The 18708-nt window shown below is 28.2% G+C and overlaps 1 protein-coding gene across 1 annotated transcript; it reads left to right on the forward strand.

Moving 5' to 3' along the window:
* The first annotated feature begins 971 nt into the window (after window positions 1-971).
* LOC127278669 (uncharacterized) lies at window positions 972-18265 on the forward strand. The gene is made up of 4 exons (XM_051300483.1): window positions 972-1044; window positions 5567-5702; window positions 12371-12588; window positions 18007-18265. Exons 1-4 carry the CDS (start codon window positions 1022-1024, stop codon window positions 18119-18121), a joined length of 492 nt encoding a protein of 163 aa, XP_051156440.1. The 5' UTR covers window positions 972-1021; the 3' UTR covers window positions 18122-18265.
* Window positions 18266-18708: the final 443 nt, after the last annotated feature.

The raw sequence follows: 18708 nt of genomic DNA on the forward strand, positions 1-18708 counted from the left end.
TTTTTCTTAGACAGACGATTTCATTGCAACTTCTATCACAAAACATACCTAAAAGTGTAGAAAAAAATTGACACCCAGATCGGAGTAGAGGAAGACACCTTTAACCAACAAAATAGCAATCATAACCATGAAAAGATCCCCAAAAAAATTTAATTTTTCTTAGACAGACGATTTCATTGCAAATTCTAGCACAAAATACACCTACTTTTTTCCGAAATTTCGAGTTTTTGTACTATAACTATATTAAATTTAATTCCTATCGTGATCGCTATAATTTTCTTTAATCTACTCACAAAAATACGTATGTATACTATGTTTGAGCCTACACGGAAAAAAAGAAAAAGTAATTTCTACTACTTTCAGAGTAAAACTGGACCAACTCGAAGTTTCTGCGCATCTCTGGCAATTTTTACTCCAAAAATAGTAAAATTTATTATTTCTGTAGTAAATTTTACTGTTTCCGTAGTAAGTTTTACTATTTCTAGAGTAAATTTTACTATTTTTGGAGTAAAAATTGCCAGAGATGCGCAGAAACTTCGAGTTGGTCCAGTTTTACTCTGAAAGTAGTAAAAGTTACTTTATAAAAGAAATCTTTTTTCTCCGTGTAATCCGTTAAAATGGTTAGATTTTAGGGGGGGGGGACAGTATTTTGTGGATGGACATATGAGTGAAACCATAAGGGTTCCGTTTTGGTTCACTGCATAAGCGGAACCCTAAAAATTGTGAATTTTGAAGAATATTTTGAGAAAATTTAGGAAAGCTGTTACATACTAATTTTGTTATAAAAATTGGCATAAATATTGAAAAATTGTATCTTAATGAAACTGGTTTTTTGGGTATGAAAGTTATATTGTATTATATCTCGAGAGAAAAAGTTTCTTTAAATAACGGTAACATTATCGTGTGAAGTAAAAAAGTAAATTTTTCAATTAGTAATCCATTCTTAACCTTTTGAGCCTTCTTTCTCATCAGTTGATGGTGTACTCTTGCCGTTTTATGTCTCAGAAACTAATCTACGAAGATGAAATTACCTCTGACATCAAAGTAAGTACATTTAAAATGTCTCTTTAAAAAACATCTACTAATTACAAGCGACAAAAAAAGTGTTAACACGTTAAAAGCAAGTGTTTACTATTATTAGATTTATTTTAATTGGGTTTTAATTGCCATAAATGATGTCAGTATAACACACTCGTTAGTTCTTTCAAGAATTTATGATTTTTTATTATTATTTTTTTTATTTAATTTTTCTAATTCATTATTTATATTTATAAACTGTATTATACATTTTCATCATAAACCGCAAAGAAAATATTTTCTTATTAAATGAATATATATTTATTTATTCTTAAATGAAAATAATATTTTTAAAAACGAAATATTAAATTGAAGAATATGATTATACTGGTTAAAAATTTATTTGATTCAAATAATCGGTTTCTTGACTATTATCAAACAATAATTTTTACTTGAACCAAATAATTTTTTTTGAATTAAATAAACTGTATTTGAACCAATAATTTCTGTTTTTAAAACAAATACCACTTAATTAACTCAAATAAAAATGATTTGATCAAATAAATATTTATTTCATAATAGCCAAGTAACCGCGATTATTTGAGTGAAATAAATTTTTTTTTAGTGTATCTTAAGCAATAAGTATTTTAATTCATTAAGTTTTTTTAACAAAAAATGAGCCAACAGTTCTGAGCGTTCAAATGAACGTAATATTTTTGTCAATCTATAAATTATTAAAAATTATGATGGCTATGTTCATATACGTATCATTTCATCTGTTCTTTTGAATTTTTTAGTTTCATATATTTTTTTAATTTTGATGCTACATTTTCAGTATACTTTTTTTTACCTTTTTTTCATATTGAATTTTTATTCTATTTGAAATTTATTTTAACTCTTCATTCCCATTCATTTTCAGTGTGTTGAATCATATTTTGTCAGAGATTTTCTATGAAAAGAATTGAACATGATTTTTAAAGGTTTTTTTTTCTTCTTAAAAAGATCCTCTAAGACATGTCATTTGAATGTTCAATCAGCTTTTCTGTCTATAAGGTCTCAAAATTTGTTCTTTAATGTATTCAGTCGCAGGAAAAGAAGTTCAAGCGACATTTCCTTTGAGCTATCAAATTCTGAAGCAGTTGCCTGGAAATAGAGATATCTAAGCAGACTCGCGAGATATAAATCTGTGATTTGTTTTATCGGATTTCATAAAAATGTTCGATTTTATCGTGACCGTATTTTAACAATTCTGTAAAAAAAAGAAAAAAAAAATGAAATGCAAAACTCCCATAAAAGAGAATAATTTACATGTATATATAGTTCGTGACTCGTGCATTTTATGTTACCAGGGTCATAGATTTATAAACTTGGAAAAACATCATAGTTTCATATATATAAAATAGAACAATTTCCCTCCCTTCTTGTAAATGGATGATATTTACGCAGAATGAATTATGACTGAAAGAAAATATCATTCAACTGAAAAATTTATGCAATATTTTCTCAAACAAATTTCTTAGAAAATTTCCAATAAAATAGTTGAAGATTTTTGTAATGTTTTTTCAAAATTTTTCCATTTTTATTTTTTTGTTACATTTTTTACAATTACTTTATATTATTGAAAATGTATAAAAGAATTTTTGAATTATTTTCAAAGAATTTTTGAATTGAGAAAAAATGAGAATAATTTTTATTTATTTTTCAATTATTTTTATATTTTTTTTTCTCTTGATATATTATTGAAAATTTAATATTCCTTGTCTTTTTGAACATTAAATTTTTTTTTTGAGTGGTTTTTTTAAAAATAAAAATATAGTATTTCATCAAAAATCAAAAATGGAAATTAATCATAACTATATATAAGTAAGATAAGCATTCAAATAGTGAGTTTGCTTGCGCTCAAATCTGGCATGACTTTGATAAATAATTTTTTCCAATAGGAATCGTTTTCTTTTTTTAATCAAATAACGTATAACAGTGTTCGTGTGCCAGGGAAAATGCAATTTCTCTCCGAGTCTTCTCGACCAGTTACAATCAACCCTCTTTCAATCCCCATTTCTATCTTCTCTCGGTCGCTCTCTCTGTATATGTGTGGATAACGCGCGTTGAAAAAAAAAGTTGAAAGAATGAGAATTGAAATATCGTTTTAGCTCTTTGTCCAACTGATTTCTTCTCTTTGTCCCTGTCATTAGATGCTGACAGGAGCTTTCCACATGGTTGAAAAACTTCCCTATGATCTCAGTTAATTAGGTTCATTAAAATAAAAAAGGTAATTATTCAAATTGAAGGATTTTTCAAAAAAAAGAAAGAACTGAAATAAAAAAAAAAAAACGTTATTATGAAAGTTATCTACTTCTTTTAAAGTTTCCATTTAGAAAGAATTTTATCTCTTTTCTACCCCGCGTGGTAGTCAATAAATTAGTTTCAATTAATTACACAAAATTTATCAAATTCTATTGTATTTATTAACTTTGTACATTCTATTGTAATTTAAATGTAATTAGAATTAAATTTTGAAATTAATTCCCATTGATTTATTGGTAAATGACATTTATTATATATAGTAAGTTTCGTACAGAGGAATTTAATTATACAATAAAATTACCTAATAAAAATTGTATGAAATAATTTTCAACTTGTATAATTTAATTAATTTTAGTGCACTTTAAAATTATAATTAGCTGATGGATCCTTGCTTCTGCTTTTGTTAATTTTCTCCTTCATTTATCTGTGAATACAATGCTTAGTTCTCGTAACTTCTGTTCCCCTCAATTCAACCCCAAACACGGAGATTTATTTTAATTCACCCTAATTCACTCTCATTGACCTCAATTCTCTTCTATATACACGAACACCAATTCTTCTTCATCTCTCCATCCCCCCCTTCGTCCTATTTTTCTCTTCTCTATGTACTTTTTTTTTCTCATCCCCCTGAGAATTACGAAGCACATGTATACCTTTCTTTTTAATAGAATAGAATTTCAAGTTGGAGAAATAAGCTTTTTCTTAAAAATATTTCTATTATAATTTTTTATAATATTTCGATATTGAAACTAGCAGGTTAATTACACAGGCCAACAAAATTAGCAAACTTTTTTGTTGCGGCTAATGTCAGACCTGTTTCTAATAGGTTTTTTCATGCCGAACACGAATCCGTAAACGAAAATATCCTATCAGCTCTAGTTTTTGAGAAAAACGGGTTTAAAATGTTCAAAAATGGCGTTTTTGGCTAACTTTTAGTATCTCTAACACTTAAACAAATGGTCGTAGAACCTTCCACTTGGGCTTAATTTGAAGATTAATGTTTTAACTATTATCCCCAAAAATGACCTATCTTGCACCATAACCTCAAAGTCATTTGTTATCCATTTTTGATTCCCAAATATTAATTTTGTAAAAGTTTGAGCGCGTACATCTAGTCCTTGAGGTTAAGGTGCAGCAATGTAATTTTTATGAACTACAGTCAAGGGATAAATTGAATTTAAGCTCAACAAGAAGGTTGAACTTTGATTTTATTGACTAGAGTTATTCAAATATTACCAAATAAGTACAGTAGTTAAATACTAGTTACCAAAAATTTTGAGGTCATTAGTGAATAATATAATTTTTAGGGCTTGTAGTCTAAAGTTCAAACTTTATTTTAAATTCAAATAAAAGGTTCTATGATCCTTTTTTCTTTGCTAGAGGTACGCGCTCAAACTTTTACAAAATTAATATTTGCGAATCAAAAATAATAACAAATGACTTTAAGATTATGGTGCAACATAGGTCATTTTTGGGGATAATAGTTGAAACATTAAGCCTCAATTTAAGCCCAAGTGGAAGGAAACCTTTTATTTCAATGCTAGAGGTACTCAAAGTTAGCCAAAAACGCGATTTTTGAACATTTAAAACCCATTTTTCTCAAAAACTAGAGCTGATAGGAACTTTTCGTTTACGGATTTGTGTTCAGCATGAAAAAACATATCAAAAACAGGTCTGACATTTGCCGCACCAAAATCACTGTTGGCCTGTGTTATTAACCTTTGTTTGGCACACTTCTTCTGAGTAGCATACTTGGCACATTGGGGTTTTTTTGTATCCCATCGAGAAAAATCATCATAAAAAATAAAATATTAAATATATCTACTTAAAATTTTTTTTACAAACTCTTGAAAGGTATCTTTTGAAGACTGTGTAAGTTATATAGTAGAATATTTAAGGGGACTTTCTGGTCTAGAAACCCAAAAAAATTGATTTTTTTTGCTTTTACATCATTTTGTTTTATACATCATCAACTGGGGCAATTTTGGTACAAAAATCGCAATTTTTCTGTATGTTTAATAACCAGAATTCTAATAGTAGAGAATATAAGCTTTAAAAAAAGTCATTGTTTATTGTTTTATCTTTATTAGAAACAAAAATAGAAAACTTTTTGCAACGCCTAAAATTCTTTAAGGTGGGCAAAATCTACTGAGTGATACTGTATATATGTACATATATCAGAAAGCAATATTTTATGCTTTGATGAATTATATGTAATGTTGTATTATTTTATAAATTGTTATAGAATGAAGCTGCTTTTAATAAAACTGATAATGGCAACTTTAATGTCCTCCAGAGCAGATGTTTTGAAAAGCTCGCTTGCGAATGCAGTGCACCGGAACATCAGAGCTTTGTCCTTTCCGGAAGAGAGCGAAATGGGGGTCAGTTAATTTAATAACACGTTTGATGTACAATATGAAATTTTATCGCATATATACATTTTCACTCTATCATTTTAATATCGAAAAATAATTAAAGAGTTTGTCGCGCAATATAATATATATTTATAATATTTACACCTTGATGCTGGTTTTTATGATTTTTGTGCGTAAAGAGATATTGTGATTTTATTATTTTACATTTATCAAATATTATTTCAATTTTTAATTCTGGTATTTTTAATATTCATTTTGAAATTTAATTTAATGTATTTGTTTAATTTACAAAAATGTTATCATACATTTCAATTCTTTTGTTTTTTTTTTTTTAATTTGACGCATCTCTTTTTATCAATTTTACACAATTCCACTTTTATTCTATATTTTATTTTACTCTTGATCCATGGGCGAAAAATAATATTATACAGAGCAATTAACATGGTTTTTGAAAATGGGGTTGAATTGAAATTCACAAAAAAAAATATCAAAAATTTTTTTTTGTGATAACTTGCTAAATCCATTCCAAGGTTTTTTTTTGTCAATTTTTATCCGAGGTGTCAAACTATAAGTGATGGACACTGGTGTATATTTTCGGCTTAGGTCAGCTTATTCAGTAAAGCATCTCTGCTTATCTCATATTCAAATCTCAGAGAGAAGGATCATAAATTTTTGAACTTCAGCCACGATAAGAATTTCAACTCACATTCTCGTAAAATATATATGGACCCTTTTATTGTAGAAATACTGTTAAGAAAGGTAATAAACTTTGCTAAAGAAAAGAAATTAAAATTTATGTGACTTTTTTTATATTATCAATAAATATTATATATATATTTTTATATTATTATTTTATCGTTTTACGATTATTATTTTTTGTAATATGTATTTTTAATTATTTTTTTACAATTATTATCAATATTTTAAATGTGTATTATTCTTAACAATGTTAAGTATTTTTTTTTTACTTTGTTTTGGTATTTTATAAATCTTTATTAGTTTATTACAATTTTTGAAATTTGTATTATAATTTAATTTTTTCATACTTTTTTTTCCTTATTTGTCGAATTTGCAAATCTCCTCAACATCAATAAACTAACACTGTCTGCCGACAGCAAGTTTTAAACCACGAGATCACGACCTTTATTTTTCAAAGTCTCATAGAGTATTCCATAAAAATTTTTTAACGTGAAAATTAAATCATTTCTTTGTTTATGCATATATGCCTTTAAATTATATTATCGAAATAAATTTATAAAATTAAGAAACATTTATATTAATTTCTTATGTAATTCGATAGTTTAGGAAACGATTCACGAATATAAAAAATAAATAGTTACATTAATGTTTAAAAAATGGAAAAATAGTTGAGTAATATTTCTATTTGTTGGAAGTATGTCATCTGGATTTATTGATTGTATGTATTATTTATAACGCAATCTCATTCCGATTCAACAGATGCCAGATTAACACGGTTTTAAATTATATTACCCTCTCCTTGAAATCTTATATAAATGACATTACTCTCGCAATTTTTATTAAAAATATATTTGTAATAATAAATATAGTATTTAATAACTATTTTTTTTCGAATAATACATCATTTTTTATAAATTATATTAATTATTATAAATATATATACAATTTTTGAAAAATTTATCAAATAAAAAATTAAAATGCAGCAAAATGTTGGTATATACATATAATGAAAAGTTTTTTTTTTATTTTAAAAAAGAAATGAAAAGATTTCTCAGGTGCTTTATCGAGATTATATAACGAGGCAGAGTGCAGAAAGGAAAGGATTGGAAAAAGGATTTTGAAGTACGTTTCGCTTTCTCTCTCTCTCTCGCTCTCTCACTCTCTCTTTTGCCCCTCCTCCGTCAAGGGAATGTTAACAAAAAGAAGGATTTTCTACCCGCTTTAGCAGTGATATATTTTATCATTGTCTGGGATTCCTTTTGTTGGGAATTAGATAAAAGAGCACTTAAATGCTGATTGCGGTTGTGTGGTCATTCCACATTGAACTTTATCAGATGCACACTGATGAAGAAGAAGGGTTTCGAACTATGCTAATGAAAACTGGTCCTCGTGATGCTGAGTACAATTTGGTTTTGGTTACAGAGTCTGCTCTTGCAATATCCAGGTGCCTTAATAGTTTCCGGAGAGATCGAGGCCGTGTTAAGGTCTGCGGTTAAGCTATTAGTACTTGAATTCGATATAAATCCCATCAATGTGTCAAACCTCTCACAATTCCTGAAATTCAATTGTTAAGTTTCCTATATACATTTACTAACTTGTCACTATGTATCTATATTATTTGTCATAAAATGAAACATTTGAGAATATAGAAATTTATTTCTCAATATATTTATTCTGCAAATATTTCTTTTTAATTGCTTTTATTTATTTATATTTATTTACATATATTTCTTAATATATTATTTTTATTTATATTCATTTATATGTTTTTTTATATTTTATAAAATTTTTGTGAAAAATATTTTTATTTAAAACTTCGGGATTTTTTTTTGCAAATTTTAAGAAAGCCTTTATATTATAATTTATTTATTCATTATTTTTTAGCTCTCGGAGTTAGTGCCCAATTCTAGCTTACAATTAAGGAAAGGCTGAGTAGAAAAAGTAAGGGCGCAGTTGGTAAATGCGAGTCGCAAAAATACACGGAGAAATTATGCGTCTACAGTCGCAATAAACTAAATAACACTTTTGTTTTGTGTTTTAGTAAACACACGATCATAAATTTTGCTGCTAAAGAAAACTTGTCGCATAGAAAATTTACATTTTTGTATTAATATATATATATATACATATATTGTATTTTAAAAAATATTTAGAGAGCGAGGTATTGTCAAAATTTTCAAATATAATATTGAAAATAAACATATTTTGCAATTTGAAGCGATCTTTATTTTTTTCAAGATTATTTTCATTATGCTTACTGCTTCTAAAAAAAATGCGCGTATCGCTTTAGTATTAACACAAAAACAGTTTACTGTCAACATTTTTTTGTATGATGTCTTTTATTTTATTAACTAATTTTTTAGTGAGTTCGCAATTGAATGAATATAAAAATAGAATTTTTTGCAAAATAAATATGATCAAAAAATTAAGTTTTTAAAAATATTTTTACTATTTAAGCAATGAAAATTGATGATGATTATAAGTTAACGTGACATTTCGTATTCAAGAGAACATCGGTGCAACAAGTCGCATCGAAGTTAGCAGGTAAACGTCGTAGGCGGTAAATCAGACGGAACACACATTGCATGATGCTATAAGCCTCTCATACAAAGCAGTTATGTGAAATTTCAAGCACTTCCATTTAGCATTAATATATATAGGTTATAATATATAGGTTATAACGTAGATTTTAATATATTTTAATTTTAAATTATTTTTTATTGCATTTTCAAGACAATCTTCGTTATCTAAACTTTTTAATTATTAATTTTGCCAAGACGCCAAGTTATTTTATGGAAAATAACTAAACCTAAAAAAATAGTTAATTAATCCAACAAGTAAATTTTATAATTCTAATTAGGAAAAACTAAAATCATCTCAGGAATTCCATTGTTACTTTACAGCAACAATAGACCACGGAGAGGGGCGAATAAGGATAAACACCATTAATTAGACAAAATTTATTACAATAACACTATTTATTAATTATCACTTCAAATTTATTAAATTTATGGAAGTGGCAGAAAGCCAACTAACAAGATTCAATTTTATTTTATTCATTTTTAAATAATTATGAGATCGATTCAGAAGGAAAACGACTCACAAATAATAATTGGGGACTCACCGCCATTTTGACGACGACGATGAAGTCTCGTCTCACAATTAGAATTTTGTTATATTTTTAATTTACACGGAGAGAAATCTGGTGCGATTTACGCATGAGCATGTCCTTAGGAATATAGTAACAGACGCTTTCAAGCAAAAATCCTAAGTGAGCGAGGTATTATTGTATGAGTCTCACCTGATATTCAGATGGAATCTTATAGTTTTTGCTTGGAAGTGTCCATGCTATATTCCTATGGACTTGCTCATGCGCAAATCGCAGCAGATTTCTCTCCGTGTAGTTTCACGAAAAATAATATAGAGGAAAGCTAACTATACTGCACTGACATCAGGATGAGAATGAGATTAAAATGACTGACGAGTCAAACTCAAAAGCGTCGCTAAACAGCGGCCTCTCTTCTCGGTGTCATTGAGATCAATTAATTTTCAATAATATAATACCAGCGACCGATAATCGATATGCAGTCGTCGATAACGCAGATACCTGCACTATCCGATGTTAAATTGATTGAAGCGAGAAGTCCATAGGAAATTGACTGCCAGTATTGATTTGACAGATCGTCAACAAAACAGCATTTTCGTCTTCCTGGTGTTCTTGAATATTCGTGACTCTCATCCAAATATATACACCAGGAAGCTCTTCCCTTGATGACTTCTAATTTCAATGATAGATATAGTGATGTCCTCAACGGTTTTGTGACCTGGCGAGAATTCTCAGTGCCTCGTGAGAGTTTTCATAACAGAACGAAAGGACAAATCAGAATCGAATTTATTTATTACAAGTCGACTATTAATTTGACGACTTTGACAAGTTGGTTTGTTAATACGTGAATTTATTATTTAAACAAAATGAAGTGCGTATCATAAGAAAACAATTTTTTTAATTTATAATATTTTACAGACATTATGGCTGGATTCCCACCCTGGTGTCGTTTATTTACAAAATTTATTTAAATTTACTATTTTTAAGTCATTTGTACGCGACAAAATGCCGCGTTACAAGGTATATTATATATATATACTCTGTTCCAGGAGAGATCGATATTTTTCAGGACGAATTTGGGCCCTTTACGCGCAGAAAACTATAAAAGGAGGCGTATATTATTTTCCGTTTCAATAAATAAGCTTTCTCTTGCAATTTCCTTTAAATTTGAAGAAACATGTGTATTGACAACTAAATTTTTTTTATCCATTTTAGGGTCGTTTAGATTTTATGGTATTTTGGCGCAAAATAAAAAATATTTAAATCCAAAGAAATAATTTTTTAAATATTAAATTTACCATTTGCAGATTTTGACGATTCAAATGATATAAATTTTTAGGTCTAAATATTAAAATTTGCTTTTGGAAAAGTTATATAATTTCATGTTTTACATATGTACAAACTCTAATCTTTATAGTATTTGAAAAAAATTTTATATTGTTGTAATTGTTTTAATCTGTACATTGCAAATATAATATTTATACAATTATTTTTTAAATTCCAACAATTTTTAATTTTGCAATCAAAAGCCATAAAAGACCCTTCCGACTGCCTTTTGGAGACCAGGCTCGCAGGTCACAAAAATTTTAAATATGTTTACTTGATTTTAGTTATAGGAAAAGCAACACATGTTACAATCCTTTGTTTTTCAGAAAAAAATCTAGAAAACGCCTTTTTCACTTAAAAATACACCCTTTAACAACAAGATGCGAAAAAATATCGATCTCTCTCGATATATATATATGAGAGATTCTTTTTCAATCGCCCCAGCCCAAAAAGTCAATGTTCTGGGATTGGCTTCATACTTTGGTAAATTGTTGTCCTATATGATAGTAATAAATCCCTAAAATATAAACTCATTAAAAAAATATTTGTAGAAAGTAGAGGGGGTTGAAGTTTTGACGTTAAGGGTAACATTGTCATTTTCAAATCCGTTTAACTATGACAAAAGTTAATGGATTTTAATTTATCTATAATGAATTTTATTGCATTTTTCACGTACTTTTCAAAAATGTATACGAAATTTAAAAAAAAAAATTTTTAACCCCTTTTTTTCAAAATCAACCCTTATTTTTCGATTTTCACCCCTTCGGGTATTTTTTTTTTTTTTATTTTCATTGGAAAGCTGAGGTTTTTTCCGATGAGCTATGTAAATATGAAAATGGGACAACAATAATTTTGTGAGTAACAGAATATTAAAGTAGGCGGTGCCGATAAGGGATGTACCTGGAGATCATCTTTGAGGATTTAGATAGGCACCGCCTAATTTAATATTATGTTTCTCACAAAATTATTGTTGTCCCATTTTCATATTTACATAGCTTATGGGAAAAAACCTCAGCTTTCCAATGAAAATAAAAAAAAAACAAAAAAAAATTCCCGAAGGGGTGAAAATCGAAAAATAAGGGTTGATTTTGAAAAAAAAGGGGTCAAAAATTTTTTTTTTTAAATTTTGTATACATTTTTGAAAAGTACGTGAAAAATGCAATAAAATTCATTATAGATAAATTAAAATCCATTAACTTTTGTCATAGTTAAACGGATTTGAAAATGACAATGTTACCCTTAACGTCAAAACTTCAACCCCCTCTACTTTCTACAAATATTTTTTTAATTAGTTTATATTTTAGGGATTTATTACTATCATATAGGACAACAATTTACCAAAGTATGAAGCCAATCCCAGAACATTGACTTTTTGGGCTGGGGCGATTGAAAAAGAATCTCTCATATATATATATACATATACTCTGTTCCAGAGAGATCGATATTTTTTATATATATATATATACTCTAAATTACATTATCATATTCAGTTTTAATTAAAATCGTTAATCATTTTCTGCTTCTCATTTGGTATGTGTTGTAGCTCTTTTTCGCCCTCGCCATTCCCCTGGACGATCCTGTGTCGACAAAATCGATTTCCGTTGCGTTCTTCTTCGAGGCCAATTATGAATTACCCAATAACATCACGGAATTTCAATCGAGCGTGGAGAGCCGTCAACATCGGGACAAACGGTTTGCAGGTCAACGACACTCAATAAATCGCAAAACGATATACGCTGTATTGGAGTCTAAGTTCGAATCGTTAGTATTCTGCACTATGAACGATATACCTATTACTCTTGAGGAAGATAAACTGTAAATGGGCTGATTTTGTTGAAACCATTCGCGCGAAGAACTAAGACTAGAAAAAATATAGTGTTTTACCCATTTTCAGGTCATTTCTTCTATTCTTCTGAGAGGGGTAAATTTTTTTCTACTTTTTTTCATTTCCAGTGAATCTTTTTAGGTATATAAGGTAAGATAATGCAATGTAATATAGGTACAAGCAATTTAGAAAAGGATTTTATGTAAAATATTATACATAGCAGGTAGGGGGTAGGTAATTTTTTCATATATATTTTTCATATTCTGATATTTTCAGTCAGATAGAACCCGTTGTGTTTGAAGGAAAATGTTTGTTACAGCTAATGTTCAAATATAAAATTATTGTTTGAATTAATTAAATATTTGTTTCAAATACAGAAAAATTATTTGATTCAAATAGATTGTTCAGAAATAATATTTTTTTAAAATATTTTAGGTATTCTTTTTATTATAGTAGAAAGTTGAAGTTTTCGTGGTATTTATAGGAACATATGCCAGAATTGAAACTAGATATTTATTTGGTTTCTTTTTCTGTAAGACGTTTTGATCTTAATTTGGTTCCTCTTCAGTTTTTTATTTTCTGTAAAAGTACATAATAATTTCTATGAAATATTTCCAAACAGAAAAAGAAACAAAGTAACCATCTATAGTTTCAATTCCTTCATGATCCTAAATATCACGTAAACTTCAACTTTATAATTAAATACCTTGAATCGTTGAATCACAAAAATGTCAAAAATTTTGTTATTCTTTTTATTACTTACAATGTTTCTTTTTTAACAACAATAAAATTTTAAGTCCTTTTCTACATTTATATAAAGTATTGTTAGAGGAAAAAACTAGTTTTTGATTCATTCGCAAATATATGGAACGAGTGAATGTCAATATTTGTTTTAATTTATAAACAAATGTAAATTATTCGTTTGGAAAATTGCAAAAGAAAACAAAATTTATACACTGTATTTCAATCGAATCAATCGATATTTTAAGTAAACTAGAACTTTTCCTATTACAATATGTATTTTTAGAGTTCAAAACTTTTTTTCATTTCCATAAAACGTAAGTGATATTTTGATTACATTTAACAAAAATATTTAAATAAAACCCTTTTTTGTATATATTAGATTTTTTAATTCAGAGTTATATAATCGGTTAAAAAAATCAAGTATTTGTTTAGAACTAACAGATGTAAATAGAGATCTAACATTTTAAACTAAACAAGAATGGTTTTGTTTTAGTTTTTCTATGAAATCATCATAACTACTGCATAAGTATTTTCTGAATTTGTATCAGTGAGATTTCACTGATGAAATAATTGGAATTAAACAACTTATAATCACACGGAGAGAAAAGTTTTAATCCATACGACTAAACACGTTTAGTAAAATCTTTAAAGGGTATTTACTACTCGGACAGTATCGCCAACGAGATGTTGAGTAGGATTTACAACGCCCGTTTAGTAAGATTGTCGGTAAGGTAGAATATACTATTATATTCCTACCTTACCATATTGTCGTTTAGTATTCCTATTACAAGTTCAGTCCGTCCAAAACTAGCGATTCTGTTTAGCAGATTTAACTGCCATTATAGTAAAATTGACTTAACATTTCACTCCGTGCACTTGAGTAAGATTTCTTCTAAAGTTGATTGAAATAGTCAAATCTGTTTTACCCATTAATGATAATGCAGATTTGACTGTATATATCAGTAATAATTCGACTAATTTTCAGTGAAATGTGACTGAATTTTAGTGGAAATCTTACTGAAGTGATTCTGTTGCTAAATTTCAACTATTTTATTAGTGAAATCTCACTGATTCAAATTACAGAGAGTACATACAACATTTGGGGTTTTTTATAGTGAATTATTAAGAAATTTAATTGAGTATAACAAAATAGGGAAATTATCATCAAGAAAAGGAAAATAAATTAAAATCTTTCTGATACAATTTAATATAGAGAATTATTAATACCTCGAAGCTTGATACATAAATGTATACATATATATCTGAAGGATCATGTATCGTGAAAATGGGTAATTTCGAACAGAGTTGGTCAGAAAATTAAGTAGCGAAACTCATCGAAGTGCTGATAACGCAGTCCTTTGTCCATTAGGCTTTGCTTAAACAGAGAGTTGAGGTAATACAATTTCCTCCCTCTATGAAGTGTATAATCACGATGAGATATTAACTAGAGAAGTTAGTAATTCTGCTGAAAGGGCAATGGCGTAACATTAGGATTGGGAAAACCCTTCTGCAGTTTGAAACTTGAATAAGATTAGTGCTTCTGATGTTACATTTCATCTGTCGATCTCTCGTTTTCCTTGCGGGGCTTGCTGGGGCTAACAACTCGGCTCGCACGATGACAGTTGCATCTGTGCACGTTTATCTAAAATATGTGTGACTGTATATATATTTGAACATGTTGCCATGTGTATGTGTGCATCATATCTGTACATGTGGTGAAGATTCAAATTCGTTGTGGCAGCTGAATTTGCATATTAGGGAACGTTAAGGTCAATGCACACCAAGATCTCAGGCATACACTGTCCCTACAATTAACAATTGAAATCGCTTCGCCTCTCCCAAGCTTCATCCTACAAGCAATTTCATCTCCAAGAACCTCAAATATATATATATACAAGTGTACATTTGAGACATCCCAATTCACACAACACACGTGTATATGCAAAGTTTATTTAGCTTTTGTTATAATTCAACTATAAACAATGAACGTAGACGTTTAATTTCATTTGTACCTATGTTTATTATTACGTTGAGTACTTCTTTTCTAATTCACGATTTTTAAAGTTTTTGCTGTATTTACACTCAGAAAAAAATTTATTTAAAACCAACAGTTTAATTAGTTCAGGTGAATTCCACCCCGCGTGGAAATCGAACCATGGATAAAATCATAAAAACCATGGGCGAAATCGATTACCAAGGTAAGAACGACTAGACCCATTGTTTAAACCTTGGCAAAAATCTCAATAAACATTGCTCATGTCTATTTTCCATGGTACAATTAACATTATTTTTACTTATAGACCATTGCTAAAATCATGCGAACCATAGGAAAAAAAATTTTAATTAACCCCTCACAACAAAAGGATATTCAGGATATCCTTGGGACGTCCTGGGGATATCGATATTTTTTCGGCGGTTTGGATATCCCTGGGATATCTTAGAGATGTCCATGGATATCCAGAGGATATCTTAGGGATATCCGAATCGCCAAAAGCAAATGGATATCCCCAGGACGTCCCAGGGATATCCTGAATATCCTTGTGTTGTGAGGGACGGATTTTTTAACCTTGCTAAAATCTTGCAAACCATGGGGTAATTTTTTATATCGTCATTTTCCTATTTTTTGTTCGAAAACCTATGGCGGTTCCACAATGAAACTTACAGGTAATATGTTAAAGACAAATTTTTGTAATATTTGATATTTATAAAGAAAAACAAATTGAAAAACCCATATTTTTAAAATGTCGATTTTTATTTTTCAAAGTTGACAAAAGTGGTGCAAACCGTTTGAAACTGATCTATAATTTAAGAAAATGTAAAAAAATTAATATTCAAAATTTTGAATCTAATAATATAAGCGTTGGATAATTTTTTGAAAATTTTGTTAAACTTTAATGAATTTTCAGAATTTGCTTTTTTTCTACTTTATCAAAATAAAAAACATATTTGTTGATTTATGAAATTTGAATTTAATTATAAAAGAAAAGAAAAAACAGAAATTCAACATCCAATCTATTCAGAATATTCTATTTAGAATTTCAAATCTTCGAGACTGGCTTTGTAATTGGCAATTCTAAAACCCCCTTATGATTAGAATTTCAAGCGAATTCTGTTGATTATGTTGCAAATTTCTGTTAATTGGATTTCTGTTCGATGTATATACGCAATCTTTTTTTTTCTAATTATAACTTTTATAATATATATGAATAAAAAAGAATAACGAATATTATTAAAAATAAATTAAATTTTTTTTTTATTGACATATATTTAATTTGAATTTCCTTTGTTCAAAGCTCATCCACATTCTGCTGAATTTGTTGACTCTGCTCTTGCAGCCACTTCATTCCATATCAATTTGTGTACCTGAATGATTATATCCCATCTCTCCATATTGTTGGGGTACTCTACCAACTTTTGAAATTGAAGTAAAGCACTAAATGGGATTATGTGTGGTAAAGAGGAGGAATAATATATAATGTACTAATGGGCAGAATATATTCACAGAAATTTATAAGTGAACTTAATTTTCCGCAGACTTATGAGAGATTGCAAAAATTATATTCAATAAAGATATTTCTTACTCTCGTTATAAATAATAAGTACAGCGGTGAAACTCTTAAAATCAAAAAATTATTAAAGCGCTAGTATAAAGATTGTTTATATATTTTTTTTACAAAATGTAATGTTAAAAACCTAATTCATTTACATTTTTGTCAAACAGGGAAAACTAGGGAGGCCCTGACTATAGTCTTCTTTTAAATAAAAGAAGGACAATATTTCTGTACTGGAAATAAAGGAAGAGAAAGTTTTGTCAATATTTTGAATTAAGAACAATAATTTTATTCAATTTTCATTTTATACTTCGAAGAATAAAGATGAATTTCGACATGAATAAATTTGGATAATGTTACTTCAATGCTTTATTATTATATATATATATATATATATATATATATATATATCCGGAAGTTTTGAAAGCCACAATAAAACGTTCATGTTACTAAAGAGTTTTCAGTAGTGATCGGCGCAAAGGGAAATTCTCTTAGGATTGTTTACTTAGAAATTTCTTAAAGTACTCGATGCTCGCTTCATAGCTATATAAGTACGAGACACTTAGTTAAAGTCTTTGTGTTCTTTCAAAACTCTACTTTTAGTTTTGCCGCACAGCTCTCCTCTATCACAGACAGGTCCTTCACTGAATTTATCGGAAAGATCGTTTCTTTTTAGTAGATACTCAAAACTTTTCAAAAAGATCCTTATTTCGTTATTGTATTTTTACTTAAAAAAAAACAAAGAAAAAACTAAGGATATATTTGGTAAAATAATATTTTATCCCCTAGAATATTAGTCATGTTACTTTCTTTTTTAGGGTCTGTCTGACATATAGAACAATTTATGAAGGGGAAAAATTTGAAAAAAAAACCATAGTGGTTTCATTATCGACAAAATATTTTCACACATGTTGTCTTAAAAAAAAATATCTAAATTTATAATTCAAAAAATCGTGGTATTTTATATCCTCATATAAATTTTTAGAAATAATATCTCTTTTTTCGTAAGTTATTATTAAACCAATCAGAGATTCTGATCGATCGTCTTTTACATTACAGATTGGGATTTCCTGGTAAGCAATGTCTCTTGAGATATATTTGTGAAACGTCACGAGAACCTCTGCATCAACACAATGGTCTCATCGGTGATTTGATGCACATCACGTTAACGTAAGACTTTGTTGAATGTAAAATAATTATCAACAGTATGTTCACTTTTCACAAAAGCGTCGTAGTCATTATTTAAAAAAACATCAGGACATCTTATATATATATATATTTAAATAGGGTCAATGCAAACAATATAACTAATTTTTACCAACAACTTACCCTAAAAATTAAAGGCTCTTTATGTGCCCTATCCCGAATTTAATTGCTCCCATAGTTTTCGCGAAAAAATATGTTCTTCTAAAACTAAATTTTTCATCTACCACGTCCAAAAAAGTCCATTAATGGCATAAAAAGTAAGAAGATAAAAATAAAGTACCTACTGTTGCTTTTTATCATGTACAAATGAAAAAATAAGATAAAAACACACTCTTTCTCATGCTCACTATTTAACCTTCAAAAAGGTGACAAATAGCACTCACATCGAGCATAACAACAAAATTCTTTTCGAAAATCAACAAAAAATTTTTTTAATTATCAAATAATTAAAGACTATTTAAGGGCTATTAATTTAATACCCAATAAACAATCTTCAATACTTAAAAAGTGCATAAACATCCTCTAAGTCAATCAGAAAAAACTTTCCTAAAACCA

This window comes from Leptopilina boulardi, unplaced genomic scaffold (genome assembly GCF_019393585.1).
Source record: "Leptopilina boulardi isolate dan_hultmark-lab unplaced genomic scaffold, ZJU_Lbou_2.1 LbouV2_210, whole genome shotgun sequence".
Taxonomy (NCBI): domain Eukaryota; kingdom Metazoa; phylum Arthropoda; class Insecta; order Hymenoptera; family Figitidae; genus Leptopilina; species Leptopilina boulardi.

Bases quoted from the DNA above. Each gene is read 5' to 3' on its own strand.
- LOC127278669 (XM_051300483.1), top strand. From the start codon at position 1,022: ATGAAATTACCTCTGACATCAAA. The intron at 1,045-5,566 runs GTAAGTACATTT...AAATTGTTATAG, and splicing joins AAATTACCTCTGACATCAAA to AATGAAGCTGCTTTTAATAA. The intron at 12,589-18,006 runs GTTAGTATTCTG...TTTACATTACAG, and splicing joins TTGGAGTCTAAGTTCGAATC to ATTGGGATTTCCTGGTAAGC.